General features: G+C 41.3%; 1 protein-coding gene across 16 annotated transcripts in view; it reads right to left on the bottom strand.

Moving 5' to 3' along the window:
- Window positions 1–15,480, bottom strand: part of DMD (dystrophin) — a 2,447,064-nt gene that overhangs the window by 94,809 nt on the left and 2,336,775 nt on the right. For all 16 annotated transcript variants that reach the window (XM_049872854.1, XM_049872851.1, XM_049872858.1 and 13 more), the window contains 2 exons: window positions 15,312–15,386; window positions 1,102–1,303 (listed from right to left, as the gene is read on the bottom strand). In XM_049872854.1, the coding sequence (XP_049728811.1) occupies window positions 1,102–1,303; window positions 15,312–15,386 (277 nt within the window). The remainder of the gene's footprint in view (window positions 1–1,101; window positions 1,304–15,311; window positions 15,387–15,480) is intronic.

The following is a 15,480-nucleotide window of genomic DNA, read 5'->3' as shown; positions in this document are numbered from 1 at the left end:
AAGTTATATATTCAGAGTCCATTCAAATGTCATCTGCAAGCAAATGGTGCTAAAATGTATTTGAGGAAAGACCTGAATATGAACCCTTCTCAAAGCAAATTTAAATGTAATCCACAATTAAAATCCAACACATTCAAGGGCTGGTAGATAATTAGCATGGATTCAATAGCCGGGTGGTTCTGGAATTTAAAAAGCAATACCTTATCAAAATAACAAAGACAAAAGGTGTACATTTTAATCAAGGAGGTGGTAGAAGTCTATAATGAAGGCAAAAGGAAAGGCTGTTGCTATGAACTCATTTCAGACTATCTTCCCAGATTTCCAGTTGGGGATACATTCTTGTTGACGTGTGAAATGAGATGAGTAATAATTTTGAGATCTAAAAATAATTCCATCAAAATCAAGACCAATGCCTTCTGCCACCTTCCTCAATTGTCTTCATTAAGCTTAAAACAAAAATTAGAAATGGAGATCTCCTCTGTGTAAAATCTGATGGGGGGAAGGAACAATTACTCTCTACAAGAGAGTGATGAATGGATGTGCCAAACTGAAACTTCATAAAACCTTATGAAAAAAGAAACATCTTTGGTTTGAGGAGCTGAGTTTGCTGCATTCAGGTTTTGTTTTCATTTCGTTTGGCTTATCAATTCATAATCGCCTGCAAAATTCTCCTGAGCTTTAGCTAAGACTATTCTGATCTGGTGACAGGTGTGCCAGCATCTCCAGGAGCTAGGTTAAAGGGAGCGAAACCCGAAGTGGACAGAGGAATCCCAGGCTATGCAGGCAAAAAAGGGACAGAACCAACGACTACACCTTGATTAATTTTATTTGACAAATTGATGTCTCAGGGTTTTGTTTTCCAATCTGAATGCAATCTATATTCTCTCTCCTACCTCTTAGCTTATAAAAATATTTTTCAACGCCAATAAACTCACAAATAATTTATCACATGGACAGCATTTAGGTCACACAGCTTCATGAAATTTCCATCTCAACAACCATATCTCTAGACTAGGACCCTGTTGCAATGTAATTACACCATCACCATTCTGTAGGCTATGCCCTCTGTCCCAGATCCCGACAAAAACTTGCTGTACGTACGTATCATAAACATTCAGCAGCCAGTTGAGGCACATGTCTACGCAGAGAGGGACGTTGACCAGATTGTTGTGCTCTTGCTCCAGGCGATCATAAATAGTGGTCAAACAATTAATGATCTGTAGGATGTCCATGGGCTGGTCATTTTGCTTGAGGTTGTGCTGGTCCAAGGCATCGCATGCAGCTGACAGACTCAAGAGATCCACTGTAAAATTCACATAAAACCAGGAATGATTCCAAGGGAAAAAATTCTCCTTTCAATAACCTTCCTTTTCCCTTGAGAATCCTGGTAGGATTGTCTCGTATCTTTTAGTAAACCCCAAACCTGAACCCCACCATCTTTTAAAGGTATTTTGCTTTCATCTCTCAGCTCTAGGTTTGACAAATTTGACCAGTATTTAGGATCTGAGGTGGTTCTCCAATCTCACTGGCATTAGGGGACAATGTGGGTGAAGGAACATTCCCTATCCCTGAAGTACTCGGGATTATTTGATAGTTAAGGGACCTAGTATGTTCTACATGAACACAGCCATTTCTATTTGAATAAGTAGAAACTGTTTACTAGATATTTTGAGAGAGATCCTGGCAAAACTTTCTTGTGTAAGTATTAAAGAAGGTCCATCAGATCAATCTGTGTGGTTAGGGTTCCGTACACTTTCTTTCCAGCTATGTATTTACAATTGTTAAGTGTTTTTCTCCTTGAAGTAGCACTCACCTCAGAATTTCTCTGCTACCTTAACATTAGGTGAAAAAGCACTCAACCTCACTAAGATTTTCTATAGGCAAACTAAAGTAACTGTGTAATCTATTCAGTTTTCCAATCTGAGGCTCATGTATTTCCCCTGTCACCTTCAAATTGTATTTTACAATGTACTTTCCCAGCCTTCTAAGAACTTTATAAGGCTGAGGGGTGGGGGTGGGGATGCCATTCCCTTGATCTTGAGGTGGTATTTAATCATTTGTTGAAAGACGAAAATTTAACAAATGTGAAACTTCAGCCCTGTCCAACATCAGCAAATTGCAAGCTACTCCCAAGTGTCATGAAGAGATGCTTTTTCCTACAGCCAATTTATTAGCCAAACTGGAAGTACAACAACATTGCTTTTATAACACCTTTTACACCTAAGCTCTGGTCTGAATTCTCAGTCCTTGGAGACAGGGAATCAATGGTAATTAAGTATATCTCTCGGGTATCTAGGGGTGGCGGGGGGTGGGGGGGTGATACAATCATAAATGCAACTTGAGATACAGGTTATCCCAGTCAGTAAATGGTGTTCCCAATAATAAACAGGTGAAAATTTAGGGCTTTAATGTATTTTACTAGTTATTTGTGGCTAGTTTAATTAAATATTCAGAAAAAGAAAACAAAAATAGTGGTTAATACCTATGTGAGTTAATACCTATGTAGTGCATGTTTTTCTCGTTAAAAAAAGGAAAATAGAAACCTTGGAAGCGTGCAGGAGACCTGGTGATAAAAGCAGGAGCTTTTCCTTTGTTTTTGATGCCAGTGAGTAAAGCTATGTGTTTCCATGTACCAGTTTCCCTAAAATGTCCTGTACTAGAAGTGCCTGGCAAGGTCCCTTGGTGGTGCCAAGTTTGCTCTCGACTACTAACCTATAGAGTCACTATGAGTCAGAATTGACTCGACGGTAATGGGTTTGGTTTTTTTGTTTGTTTACTAACCTAATGTTTGGCAGTTCAAACCCACCTAGCAGCACCATGGAAGAAAGGCCTGGTGATCTGCTTCCATAAAGATTACAGCCAAGAAAACCCTATAGAGCAGTTCTACTCTGTAACATATGGGGTTGCCACGAGTCGTAATTGATTTGACAGCAGCAGGTTTGGGTTTTGGTTTGGTTAGGAATGCCTGGGTGGTGCAGTTAACCCTCTTGGCTGCTAACCAAAAGACTGGAAGTGTGAGTCTACCCAGAGGAACCTCGAAAGAAAGGCCTGGCGACCTACTTCAGAAAAATCAACCACTGAAAAAACCCTGTGGGGCACAGTTATACTCTGACACACATGGTGTCACCACGAGTCAGAGTCCACTCAGTAGCAACCGGTTAGCACTCATTTTATCCAAGTAAAGACCCTTCTCCTTCTGATTAAAAATAATCTAAAGATAAGAAATGACCTCTCTTCACAGAAGCTAGGAATGTGGTTGAAGTTGCAGAAAGGAACATAACTTGATGAGCTGCTTTGAGAAGAAGTCAGTAGAAAAAGAATAAAAAAAAATAATGGAAACAGGCAGGAGGGCGTGAGGAAGGGAAGACAGAGTATGGGAGGCTGTATGTAGAGAGGTACGGGGACAAAAGCCGCAAACTTTCATTCTCTCTTCCGTGTGCTTGACTTCCTCAGAGGTCAAATTTTCAAGTGCTGGTGAGAAAATTTAGAAACACAGCACAAAGTTTCCATGTGGGGAGAAAGGAATGGATTTCTCCCAAACAAACACCAATATTCCCAACGTGTTTCTTTATAAATTGAAGGAAGCTATGAGTGGTTTTTGGAGCTCTGGTGGCACAGTGTTTAAGAGCTTGGCTGCTGACCAAAAAGTCAACAGTTTGAATCTACCAGCCGCTCCTTGGAAACTCTGTGAGGCAGTTCTACTCTGTCCTATAGAGTCGCTACGGGTCGGAATCGGCTCGACAGCAACGGGTCTGTTTTTTCTTTTTAATGAATGATTTGGATTTTTTCTATTTTTTTTTCTTAGTCTGTTTTAATCATTATAAATATTTTGCTTTATATCCAAGGACAAAATAACTAACAAGTGGGAATTTTTAAACTCACTTTTGCATTAAGAGTCTAATTCGTCCATGTAATGGGTAGGGGAACAAAGAGCAAGGCTGCACGAATTCCACATTATCAGGCTTACCCTTATCTTCGCACAGGTGAATGGGTAGCACACGGAACAGAAAATCTGAAGCATAAATAGCTCCAGAGGGGAGGAAAGCAATTGCTCTGATATAATAGGAGCAGAAGATGACATAGTTAGGAGAGAAATATAGTGCAGTGTATTCTGCAAAAACTGGATGCGGTTAAACACAAGAACGATCCATCACAGATGACAGGAGAACACATTTCCCAAAACAAACATATCAAACAGAATTCCTTTTTCACAGAACAATTTTTAAAAGACTTAACTACTTAGGTATATATAGTCTATACTATGGACCTGAAAAGAAGTGAGAAAATGGAGAGGGACAATTTAATTGCCACACAGACGTAGGGCTTACTGTTCAAAGTAAGCGTCTTAAAGGGTACTCTGAGATTTTTTTAATGAAACATTACATATAATGATTAGCTGTTTCTAGAAGCTTCTATAAGCAACCAGCAGACATAATTCTGTGAACCTGTTCCTTTACTTCAAGCTAGGAAATTCCACTAAAATACATATGTGTTTGTGTGTGTATCCTTTATCATATTCCCTAGGAAATATATTTTAAAGCTATATAAAAGCCCAAGTATGTTCTAATATACCCTCTCTGTCAAAAAATATTTTCACAGTAGAGGATGCTATAGGCTTTGAGGCCACTGAAGAAAAGAGTCCATTTCGTGGTGCCCCTCATGCATGAGGGCTGTGGGGGGTGAGAGAGGGTGGGGACAGGCCCTCCAGGCTTGTCTTTGCTATGCAGGAAAAACTAAAAATGAGGGAGGTGGGTCTTCAGCACAAGGATCCCCCTAATACTTCCTGAGGCTCTGGCTGTGCCTAAGCATTCCCTTTACAGTCTACAGCTCAAATGCTAACTCTCTTACTTCCTTTGTATGCCACAAGTGAGGAGTTGAGATAGATATTTTTTGGTCTTTTATAGAATCATTGGACTTTTCGGGCTAGAAAGGACCTGGAATCATTTCAAGAACACTGAGCCTAGAGATAGTCTTGCTCTGGGTCTAATGGCAGGACACCCAGGTTTTCTGATTGGTCATGGAGGTGCATACTGAAAAGCAGAAAGGTGGGGGGTGGGGGGAGAAAGTGTCCCTATGACTTCATAGAGAAGGGAAAACCATTCTGCATTCCCTACATATGGCAGTAAGGGGAGAAAAGAGAAGCACTGAAAAGTTGATTCGCAGTGAAAACCAGGGGTATAGCAAGTTGCGCTCCTCCAACTTGAGTGCCCAGAATTGCGGCCTTCCCACCCCAATTTCAAGATGAATAGATTTTGATAGTGGTGACTAATCAGCAGAAACACCTCCACCCTCTGGTCTAGGTGCCTCGGTCAGGCACCTTTCATATTTGTGGCACCTCAGAATGTCATTCCACGCCTCATCGGGTGGTCCCTTAGGCTTGCACCTGGGAGCAACTGACGCCCTCTGCCCCAGTCTCTTGCTTCGCCTCTGGTGAAAACAAGACCTATGGTGCTCACACAACCCCAAGCTTATGTCATGCATCAACCGGAACGGTCTGTTGTGATAAATAAACAACCCCGGAATCTAATTAGCTCAGAAACCCTGGTGGTGTAGTGGTTAAGAGCTACGGCTGCTAACCAAAAGGTGGACAGTTCAAATCCACCAGGAGCTCCTTGGAAACCCTATGGGTCAGTTCTACTCTGTCCTACAGGGTTGTCGCTATGAGTCAGAATTGATTCAATGGCAATGGGTTTGAGTTTTGGTTAATCTAATTAGCTCAGACAAAAAAAGAGGATGATGGTGGAAGGACTGCTGTGTGTTTGCTGACTTATCTTGCAGGCAGCAGAAGGTACTTGAAGGTATAGGAGACTTTTGTTGATAAATCATTGTTTCACAGGCAGCTTGCACTTAAGGCTGAAAGACTTTCTAAGCCAATCTGTGCACAGCAAGAAAGCCAACGCACTTTGATGTAGTTATCTGTACTGCGAGGGTTAATTCAGAGGGCCTGGAGATAGCATGAGATGTTTTCTTAAAACATTTATATGTCACAGAGCCCTGAAAGGAAGTGACTTACTGTGTTTATGTGTAGGTATAAGTTACAGGTTATCATCATTGTTTATTGCTAACAGTGACATTGATGATTTTTACTTGCTGTGGGTGAGACCCGTGGAAGAGACTAGGTTTGGGGCTGTCTAAGTAGGAAGAATATGCCTAGATTATCAGCAGAATATGAGTCCCTGGCCAAGACTCTAATTTGTGTTCCCTGGGTCCAAGGTGTTTTGTGCTCACATGGGTGGTTCTTGATCCAAGAAAGGAAGTCCATCTTGGTAGGGACCTTACAGAGTGAGAGCAATTTGAGTTTGTACCTGGCCTCTCCCTACCTTATGCTGTGAGGCAGCCTGAGATGCGGTACATATCCTGGCTTTAATACTGTTGGTATAGCTATCCTTTTCCTGCAATGAACTATAGATTTGTAGGCACTGTCATTTGGATCCTGTGAGTCTTTATTAACAATTGAACCCTGTCTAACTGGCACCCTTAGTGCAGTTAGTATCAGAAATGAAATTGTTTAGAAGACTGCCAACTCATTCTCAGTTAAATATATGGCTAAGGTATTATTTAGAAAGAAAAAAGATGATTCTGGTAAAAGGGATGAAAACAAACGATTGATGCTGTTGTCAAGCTACTCTTGGTTTGAAGTAGCACAAGCTTTGAAAGTAGTTACTGATAATACACTTTTCTAGTGCAATCTGGAAATGATAGAACCTATATCTCAGGAGCTAGCAAAACGGATTAGAAAGGAGCTGCAAACTGATGGTAAGTCTGCTAAAAATTTGATTCCTTGTCGGGGACGGGTTACCCAATAAGCAAGCCACACACGGGCTTACTTATGCTTACTTACTAATCTATAGTGCATAATTTCACATGGGTTTCACATTGTCAAAGTCAACCCATGCATAGCCTGCTTACTGGTTAATCACCCCTGTTGGCTGTTGCTTTTGGCATTAGCCAAAGCTGAAGTAAACTCAGTCTCCTTCGGTTGAGCTTCACCCTCTTGGTCAGGAGGTGAAGTTCCAACCAAAGGAACCTGGGCAACTATCACTTTTGATAAATGGACTACACCAGTGAGACCAATTACAAGGACTCTTCAAGTGAGGAACTTACAGGTGTTCCCTACTTCACCACAATTTTCTTTTTCAAAACTGGTCCTGGTGGTCCCTGGAATGGGGCTACAAATCAAGAGTCTCAAAGGCTGTTAATATTCCAAAAACAAATACTATGTCGGTTAGTTTGAATTTAAGTGTAAGAATTCCAAAGGGATTAATGGAATGGATACTCCTGGCCCATACTTTGCCTAATTGGGGTTGATTGTCACAAATGTTTTGTTGCCTAGTGGATAGGATAGTCCCATTTCTCTGTACTGATCCCATATGACTTCTTACCATTGGCAACAGACTGAAAGGAAAGCCCTAGTGTATTTCATCTTATTACCAGCTAAATATGGACTAGCCAATGGCCGAACCCAAGGAAGTTACTTTGGGGAGGGGTAGGGGTTGATTAAAATGAATGATAAAGGAAGAAAGGTGAGATTGTTGCTGAGGGGAAAGAAGCCACCACATGGGTGTTACAAAAGGGAAAGTCTAACATAATGTTGCTCCCTAGAGAAAAGCTTTAAACAAGAGAATATGCTCCCTTCTCTTTGACTCGAGATGCCCCTTAGGGCAAAGGATTCTGTTTGCCAAAACTTCCTCTTTTGAAGAGCCAAGAAGTGAGTAGAATGATTGGCCAACCTACAAGTCACACTGGATGATGAGATGGGACTGTTGTTAGATGCCTCAAGTCAATGTTGACACATAGTGACCTCATATGACAGAGTAAAACTGCCCCATAGTGTTTTCTAGGCTGTAATCTTTACAAGATTGGACTTCCAGGTCTTTGTCCCACAGAGCCACTGGGTGGGTTTAAACTGCCAACCTTTCAGTTAGCAGGCAAGCACTTAATTGTGCCACCAGGGCTATGACTACATGAAACAATATTAATGTGGCTATGACTTCTACTTCCTGTTTCTTAGGCTACATCTGTTATCAAGGGCTTGTGTTGGGAAGCACCCTGTGGGATATATTTATCAAGTCAGGTCTGGAGAACACTGATTTATAATAATCTGAACATTGTGTAGTCATTCATTTTGATGATGAAAGTTTAAGACAGGTTTTGTAGGTCAAACACTGTATGTTTCATCTACCATAATATTATATATATAAAAATAGCTATTTGCTCTGTTATTATGTGTGGAAAGCCATAAGGTGGGAGAGCAACAATTGGATCACTGAAGAAGAATTAAGTTAAAATATCGGTTGGCTTACTTTCCTGAGACGGAAAAGCCAGAAAATCCAATGTGGATAGTTATGGAAATTTCTGTGGCACACGCAAACTAAAGTCCATTTAGGAGTGACTACTATTCATATAAGGAGCCCTGTTGGTGCAGTGGTTAAGTGCTTGGCCGCTAACTCGAATGGTCAGTGGTTGGAGCCTACCAGAGAAAGATGTGTCAGTCTGCTTTAGTAAAATTTTACAGCCTCGGAAACCCTATGGGGCAGTTCTGCTCTGTCCTGTAGGGTGCTATGAGTTGGAATCAACTCGATGGCAATGAGGTACTATTCATATGATCTCACCCTGGGCAACTCAACATTTTTGCATCCCAAATTTATTTTCTAATTATATTAAAGACACTAGTACTCAATGGCAACAGCACTGGGTCACTTGAAATCAAGGAGCCTTAGGAAAATTAGGAGCTGGTCTAGGAATACCTGGTTAAGTAGAATTTGCTCTTAATGAGAAAATATAAACTGATGAAACAGACCTCCTAGTGCAAATGGAGCACTTCAAGGGCACCGAATTTCAGGAGGAAGGATGAGGATGGCAAGCTGTGGAGAACGGAACCTATGAGTGACTCTTTAACAGCATCAGCACCTCAATTCTGAGGGTCAATCATTCTTCCCCTAGTGTGTAACTCATGGGTATTAACAAATTTTAAGCAGGACTACAGTGCTTCCCCTGGGGGTAGATAGGCCCTGTGCAGGACCCCTGTCTTTGGAAACCAATATCTGTCAAACCATGTACGCTGAGAAAATGAGCTTAGCTATGTCCCCAAGATATTTTGAATTCTGAAATAACAGAGGCATGGCCTCTAACCTACATGAAAAATAATACATAGTATATGGGAAAAGTAGATTTTGGAGGGAGGTGAGGGACAAAATAATTATACTGGCCTCTTCTGACCCCTTGCTGTGGCTGTGATCCATATTCTTGGCTTCACTGCTGTTGCCTTACTGTAGCCTTTTCCTGCAATGAACTGTAGATCTGTAAGCCTTGTTATTGTGGGTCCTGGGAGTATTGTTTAGCAACTAAACTCTGTCTCTTGTCACCCTTAGTGCCCTATCAAAAGGTGAGGTTCATTGACTGAGAAGGAAGCACATTTTTCACCTGGTTTGTCATGGTGAGGGTGAGTCCAGCAGCTGTGACTTTATTCAGACAACTCCAGGCTGTGCAAAAATCTCTATAATGTGTGATTTTGTTGCTGAAAGGAGGCAAATTGTTCTCTATTTCTTGTTGTTCGCAGAGTATTTGTCACATTTATCAACTGCAGTATATTTAGCCCTCTAGTCTGGGATTTCTCCAAGCCACTATACACTAATAAACTAAACACACTTGCTTTGTTAAGTGCATTTTTATTTCTGCTCTTAGAAGTTGGCTATATTTTTAATTTTAGAAGCCACACACCTATGGGATGTTATCAAAACTAAAGAAGAAGACAAAGCTTGGATTATCTTCTTTCTATCTGTAAATGGAGTTATCAGCCAAATGAACCAGCTTACAATGCCTTCTTACCAGGATTCTCTCTTTGTCTCTGCTTTTCTATCAAGTTTAATTTTCATTCACATTGAGTTGAAAGGTGGTATGGAGTCATGCGACATTAAACCAATTACAAACTGGGGACATTATAGGCCAATGGTGATGCTTTCAACTTAAATAGCGAATTCTCTATAGTGAATAAAATTGTGTTATTCTGTTGTCTGTAATATCGAAGCTTTGAAAGTGAAGTCAAAAATAAAATCAAGTGTTTAATAGAGGTGGCACTGCACATTTTCTACAGCATCTGTAATTCAACCTCTTCACTGGCATCAGAAAATCGTTGAGATAACATCGGTAATTTTCATTAAAGAGTTAGTAGAAGTGGCCTTCAATAGAAAAAGCTAGGCAGGGCAAGTTTTATTTGCCTGTACCACAGACAATAGCTCTTTATCATGGATTTGCAGTCATGGAAATGACAAAAGGCCAGAAGATACACGTAAGCAAATATGAATTTAAGAGGAAATTCTTAAATCATCCATTGAGCAGTTAGAAAGTAGTGTGACCACACGGCTTCAATAATAAAAGGATTGGCGAACTATTTATTCTATGTTCATACAATACATGGATGCTTTTAGCATTCTTGAAAATTCAGTACTTAATGTAGATAAACACCGCCTAATTTTGCTATAACCTGAATATTTTAAAAATATTTTTTAAATGTGAGAAAAGGCATGCTCAGAAAGGAAATGCTGAGAATTAAAAATCTGTTCAAAAGTGAAAATTTGGAGAAATTATTCTACATTCAGGGCTTAACTTTATTCTAAGGCTATAACTTCAAATAGCTAATTTTTTTTAATAATATAAAATTCCCCCCATGTGCCCAAAGTTTATCTGAAAGTTTAACAGAAATTGAAGTGGTAGACAGTAAGACACATATGTGAATAGAATTTTTTTTTTTAAATAAGAGAATCAAATAATGTCTAAATCTAGAATCAAGAGGAACCTTATAGAAAGGGACAGTCATTATAATGTTTTCCATCTAGTCTATTTCTGGGCTTTCTCATAGTATAACCAGGAACACCTGATTATCTCTTTTGAACTTTTAGGGTCTCACGGAAATATTTTACAGCACTTTACAATAACCAGTTCATATCCCTTAATCAAAGGAAAGCAGTATATATGAGATGGGGCAGGGCCAGGAGAACAAGAGGCAGATTTTCTCCATCCCCCAACCTCCGCTACTCCTCTTTCCAGCTATGGCACATCAAAAGGTCCCTAAGGAATTCCTAAGCATGAAGAGCTTTTAAAACCACTTAAACTTTGCAGCTAAGTAGCTGAAAATGATAGCTTCAGGACTATACGCTATAAGGAATGGAGGCCTGAAATGTACTTTCATTCGTGCGTCCACTCCACAACAACATATTGAACGCTGCTCTGTGCAAGGCTCTTTGCTAAGCGTTGGAGATAGCAAGACGAAAAGGGAAGTCCTGCTCTCTCCTTTCAAAGAATCCTACTTCCAGGACCTTTCTTCTCCATCACTGTGTATCGCATGCCAGCAACCTTTTTCTACCACCTTACTGCTAGCCTCCACAGACCCCTGATTAGATTTCTTCATGTCTGAAGACCTGGCAGCCAGAGTTCACAGTCCTCTTCTCTTCCCCAATTCTGGCCCTCACTCTGGATGACTTCAACATTGACATGGACAACTCATGCATCACTCTAGCCTCTCAATTCCTTAACTTACTCTTTCATTCTCCATGGAAGTTCACTTCTCCTGCATCTCTGCCACACACTCAAATGGTCATATGCTAGACCTAATCACCTGGAACTGTTGTACTCTTGAAATAAAATAAAATTCACCTATGCTACTCTCTGACCACAATTTTCTGTCCTTCCAGTTACTCCATTCTATCTCTTCATCCACCTCCCTGAACAGCAAGCCTCTTCATCCCGCCACCTCCTAATTATCAACTTCCACCTGAATTCACACCTTCCCCTACCTAACAGGGACTTGACAGATATCATTTCAACCACTCTCTTGTCCAAGTCCTCACTTTTCTGGCTCAGCTGTCCTTGGTTCTCACCACCTGGCAAAAGCCCCACCCTGGGGCAGAACCAGCCGCCTCCTGACTATTCAGTACACCTGAAGAAATACTGCACCTCTGCCGACTGGCACTGCTATAAAACACTCAGTAAGGCTCCAGGCTCCATAATGCTGTTTCTCAGCCTAATTTTATCAACTTCCACCCTTAATTCCAGCACAGGAACTCTCCTCCAACCTCACGCAGAAAACGGAAGCCTTGGGCATCCCTCACCTTTCTGCCACTAGGTGTCTGAAATTACCTGGACCTGCACAGATCTTTTCTCTGCCCCATCCATGACAGCGGAAGAGAGGTATCCCTTCCCCCCCGCCTCGGGCTCTGGATCACCTGCCCACTTATTATCTCCTTGTGAGCCAATAATTTCAATCTCACCCTCTCTTATTCTCATAGTCATTTAAATACACTCACACTGTCTCTCAATGTATATATACCCATACTCTGTTAATTCCTCAGCTCCCTCCAGCTAGCTGCCACCTCTCTTCATTCCCCTTCACAATTACATTTCTGCAAGAATTACCTACACTGACTGTCTCTACCTCCCTGCTTTTGATTTATTTTTCCAGCTGCTGTACTACCTCCACCATGTCTAAAATCTCACCAAAGTTACGAAGGACCTCCTTGTTGCTAAATTCAATGGGCACTTTCTCCTGACCTTCCAACAACATCTGACCCTAATGGAAGATCCCTCCCTCTTCTCCCCTTGCAGCACATGGCACACAATAATCTCTCAGGATTTTCCTTCTCCCCTTCTGGCCATTTCTTTGCAGTCCCCTTTGTACGTGGCTCTTTCTCTGTCCTAAACCCCCTTCTCTTTTCTCTCTCTATTCTTCCTGAGCCATCTCTCTTCTCCATGGCTCCAAGCAGCATCTACGTGCTGGTGATTCCTAAATATTGTTTGTATCTTTCTCTTGAGTGCCACAGCTTTACGTCTAATTCTATTGTGCAAGTCCATCATTCGCCTGGTAGCGCAAGCCAAGCATCTGAGTATTTTCCTTGATTCCCCCTCACCAGCTACATCAAAGCAATCACTGAGGCCTGTCAGTTCCACCTCCTAAGTATTTCTCAATTCTCTCTGTTTATTTCCATTCCTACTTTGCTAGTTCAGGCCACCATGTTGCTGGTTCAGATTACTACAACAACAGGTCTCTCTCCAGTCAGTCTCACAATGGCCCCAATCCAGAATAAGCTTTCTAAATGAAATTCCGACCACATTATCCCCTTGCCTAAAACCCTTCAATGGCTCCGCAAAACCAAAAACCAAATCTGTTGCCGTCAAGTCGATTCTGACTCATAGCGACCCTACAGGACAGAGTACAACTGCCCCATAGAGTTTCTAAATAGCACCGGGTAGATCCGAACTGCCCACCTTTTGGTTAGCAGCCATAGCACTTAACCACTACACCACCACGATTTGACCTCTAAATTCTTCAACTTGGATTTAAAAGGCCTTTTACAGTCTGCCTCCTGCTTCTCTCTGCAGCTTAATATTTCACCGTAGCCCCTCCCTGGAATTCTGGGCTTTAGCCACGCTGAAGTACTTTCAGGTCCTAAATGCACCATGCTTTCTGTGGCCTACAGGCCTTCACACATATTGTTCCTTTTGACCATAATCCTCTTCCTAGAGTGAACTCTACTTACCCTTTTGGACTCATCTTTCTTAGAAATCACTTCTTCAAGCAAACCTTTTCTGAAACCACTGTTCCCCTCCCCAACTTGCTGTTCTCATAGTACCCCATTCTTCTACTGTCACATAACTAAATATATAATGTTGGAATGGTCTGTTCACTTTTCCTCAGGGTGCTCATAAAACATGGAGATAGAGATAATATTATTTTATGTTTTTACAGATTATAGACCGTCTTGATGACACTATGTACTATTGCCAATGTTTCTAGACTTTATGGATACCCTGTATGTCCCTCTTCAGACTATAATTTCTATCAGGACAGGGACTGTACCTGTCAGCTTCATGGTCCTATCATCAATACACATAGGAATTCAAATAATAAAAAAATAATACTACACCATAATTCACTTTGTTGATAACAGATACTTATAGATAAACCATCTGATGGAAAGATATACCTGAATGGCACTACAGGATATTTCCACAGAGACATGATATTCAGCAAATGCAGAAAAGCAATCCCGTTATCTCTCTTCTATCACAGCATGCATTTAAATGCTAGCGTTCAAGTTAACAAGCCATACACATCTGTGAACTTTTGTTTGGATAAGGAAAGTCACAGTCTTTCAAAACCAAACACATTTTGTACTGAAAAAGAAACAAAGGTAGAATACCAAAAACCAAACCAAACCCACGCTGTCGGGTCGATTCCAACTCATAGCGACCCTATAGGGCAGAGTAGAACTGCCCCATAGGGTCTCCAAGACTGTAAATCTTTACGTAAGCAGACTGCCATATCTTTCTCCTGTGGAGTGACTGGTGGGTTCAAACTGCTCCCCTTTCGGTTAGCAACCAAGGGCTTTAACCACTGCATCACCCGGTTAAAAAAAATTTTTTTAGGGCTCCTTAAAGGTAAAAAAAAGAGAACCATTGCTGTCCAGCTGATTCTGACTCATAGCGACCCCACAGGACAGAGTAGTACTGCCCCATAGGGTTTCCAAGGAGCAGTGGGTGGATGTGAACTGCTGATCTTTTGATCTGCAGCCCAAGATCTTAACCACTGTGCCACAAGAGTAGAATACCAAAACCCACTGCCATAGAGTCGATTCTGACCCATAGCCAGTCTGTAGGGTTTCCAAGGCTGTAAATCTCTACAGAAGAAGATTGCCGCATCTTTCTCCCGCGATGCCGCTGGTGGTTTCAAACCACTAACGTTTTGGTTAGCAGTCAATCACTTTAACCACTACACCACCAGGGCTCCTTAAATGTAGGGGAAAAAAAAAAACAAACCCATTGCCGTTGAGTTGAATCAGACTCATAGCGACCCTATAGGACAGAGTAGAACTGCCCCATAGAGTTTCCAAGGAGCACCTGGTGGATTTGAACTGCCGACCCTTTGGTTAACAGCTGTAGCATTTTACCATTACGCCACCAGGATTTCCGAAGGTAGGATAAAACCAAACCTGTTGCCAACGAGTTGATTCCGACTCATAGGGGGAGATAATTCAAGTTTCATAAAGATAAAGGCCAATGTCATTGGTTGCAAAATCAACATGATAAATATCCTATCAATGCAACAGCAGTAGCTGAGGAATGATGGCAGGGCTGATTCTCCACAATGTAAAAAAATTGTCACGGCAAACACTAGGCCAAAGACACTTAAAAGAATGAATTCTATGTTGCAACTGAACTTGTAGCAGCTATTTCACCCCTTCCCAAGTGAAAATACCCCCAACCCACTTTTTCTGTAAGCAAACAAAAACTACCAAGATCTTTGCTTTGATACTTACAGCAAAGTGCCTTCTGCAGTCTTCGGAGTTTCATGGCAGTTCTATAAGCGGAGAACCTGACATTATTCAGGTCAGCTGAGGAAAAAAAAAGGGAGGAAACAAAGATCATTTGTTATTTCATCAGAAAGTACAAATAAAAACCCTCAATAATTTGCCAGAAACAACAAAC

The sequence above is a fragment of the Elephas maximus genome, chromosome X (assembly GCF_024166365.1).
Source record: "Elephas maximus indicus isolate mEleMax1 chromosome X, mEleMax1 primary haplotype, whole genome shotgun sequence".
Lineage (NCBI taxonomy): Eukaryota > Metazoa > Chordata > Mammalia > Proboscidea > Elephantidae > Elephas > Elephas maximus.
The sequence above is the reverse complement of the archived record's forward strand: the minus strand, read 5'-3'. Positions and strand labels throughout refer to the sequence as shown.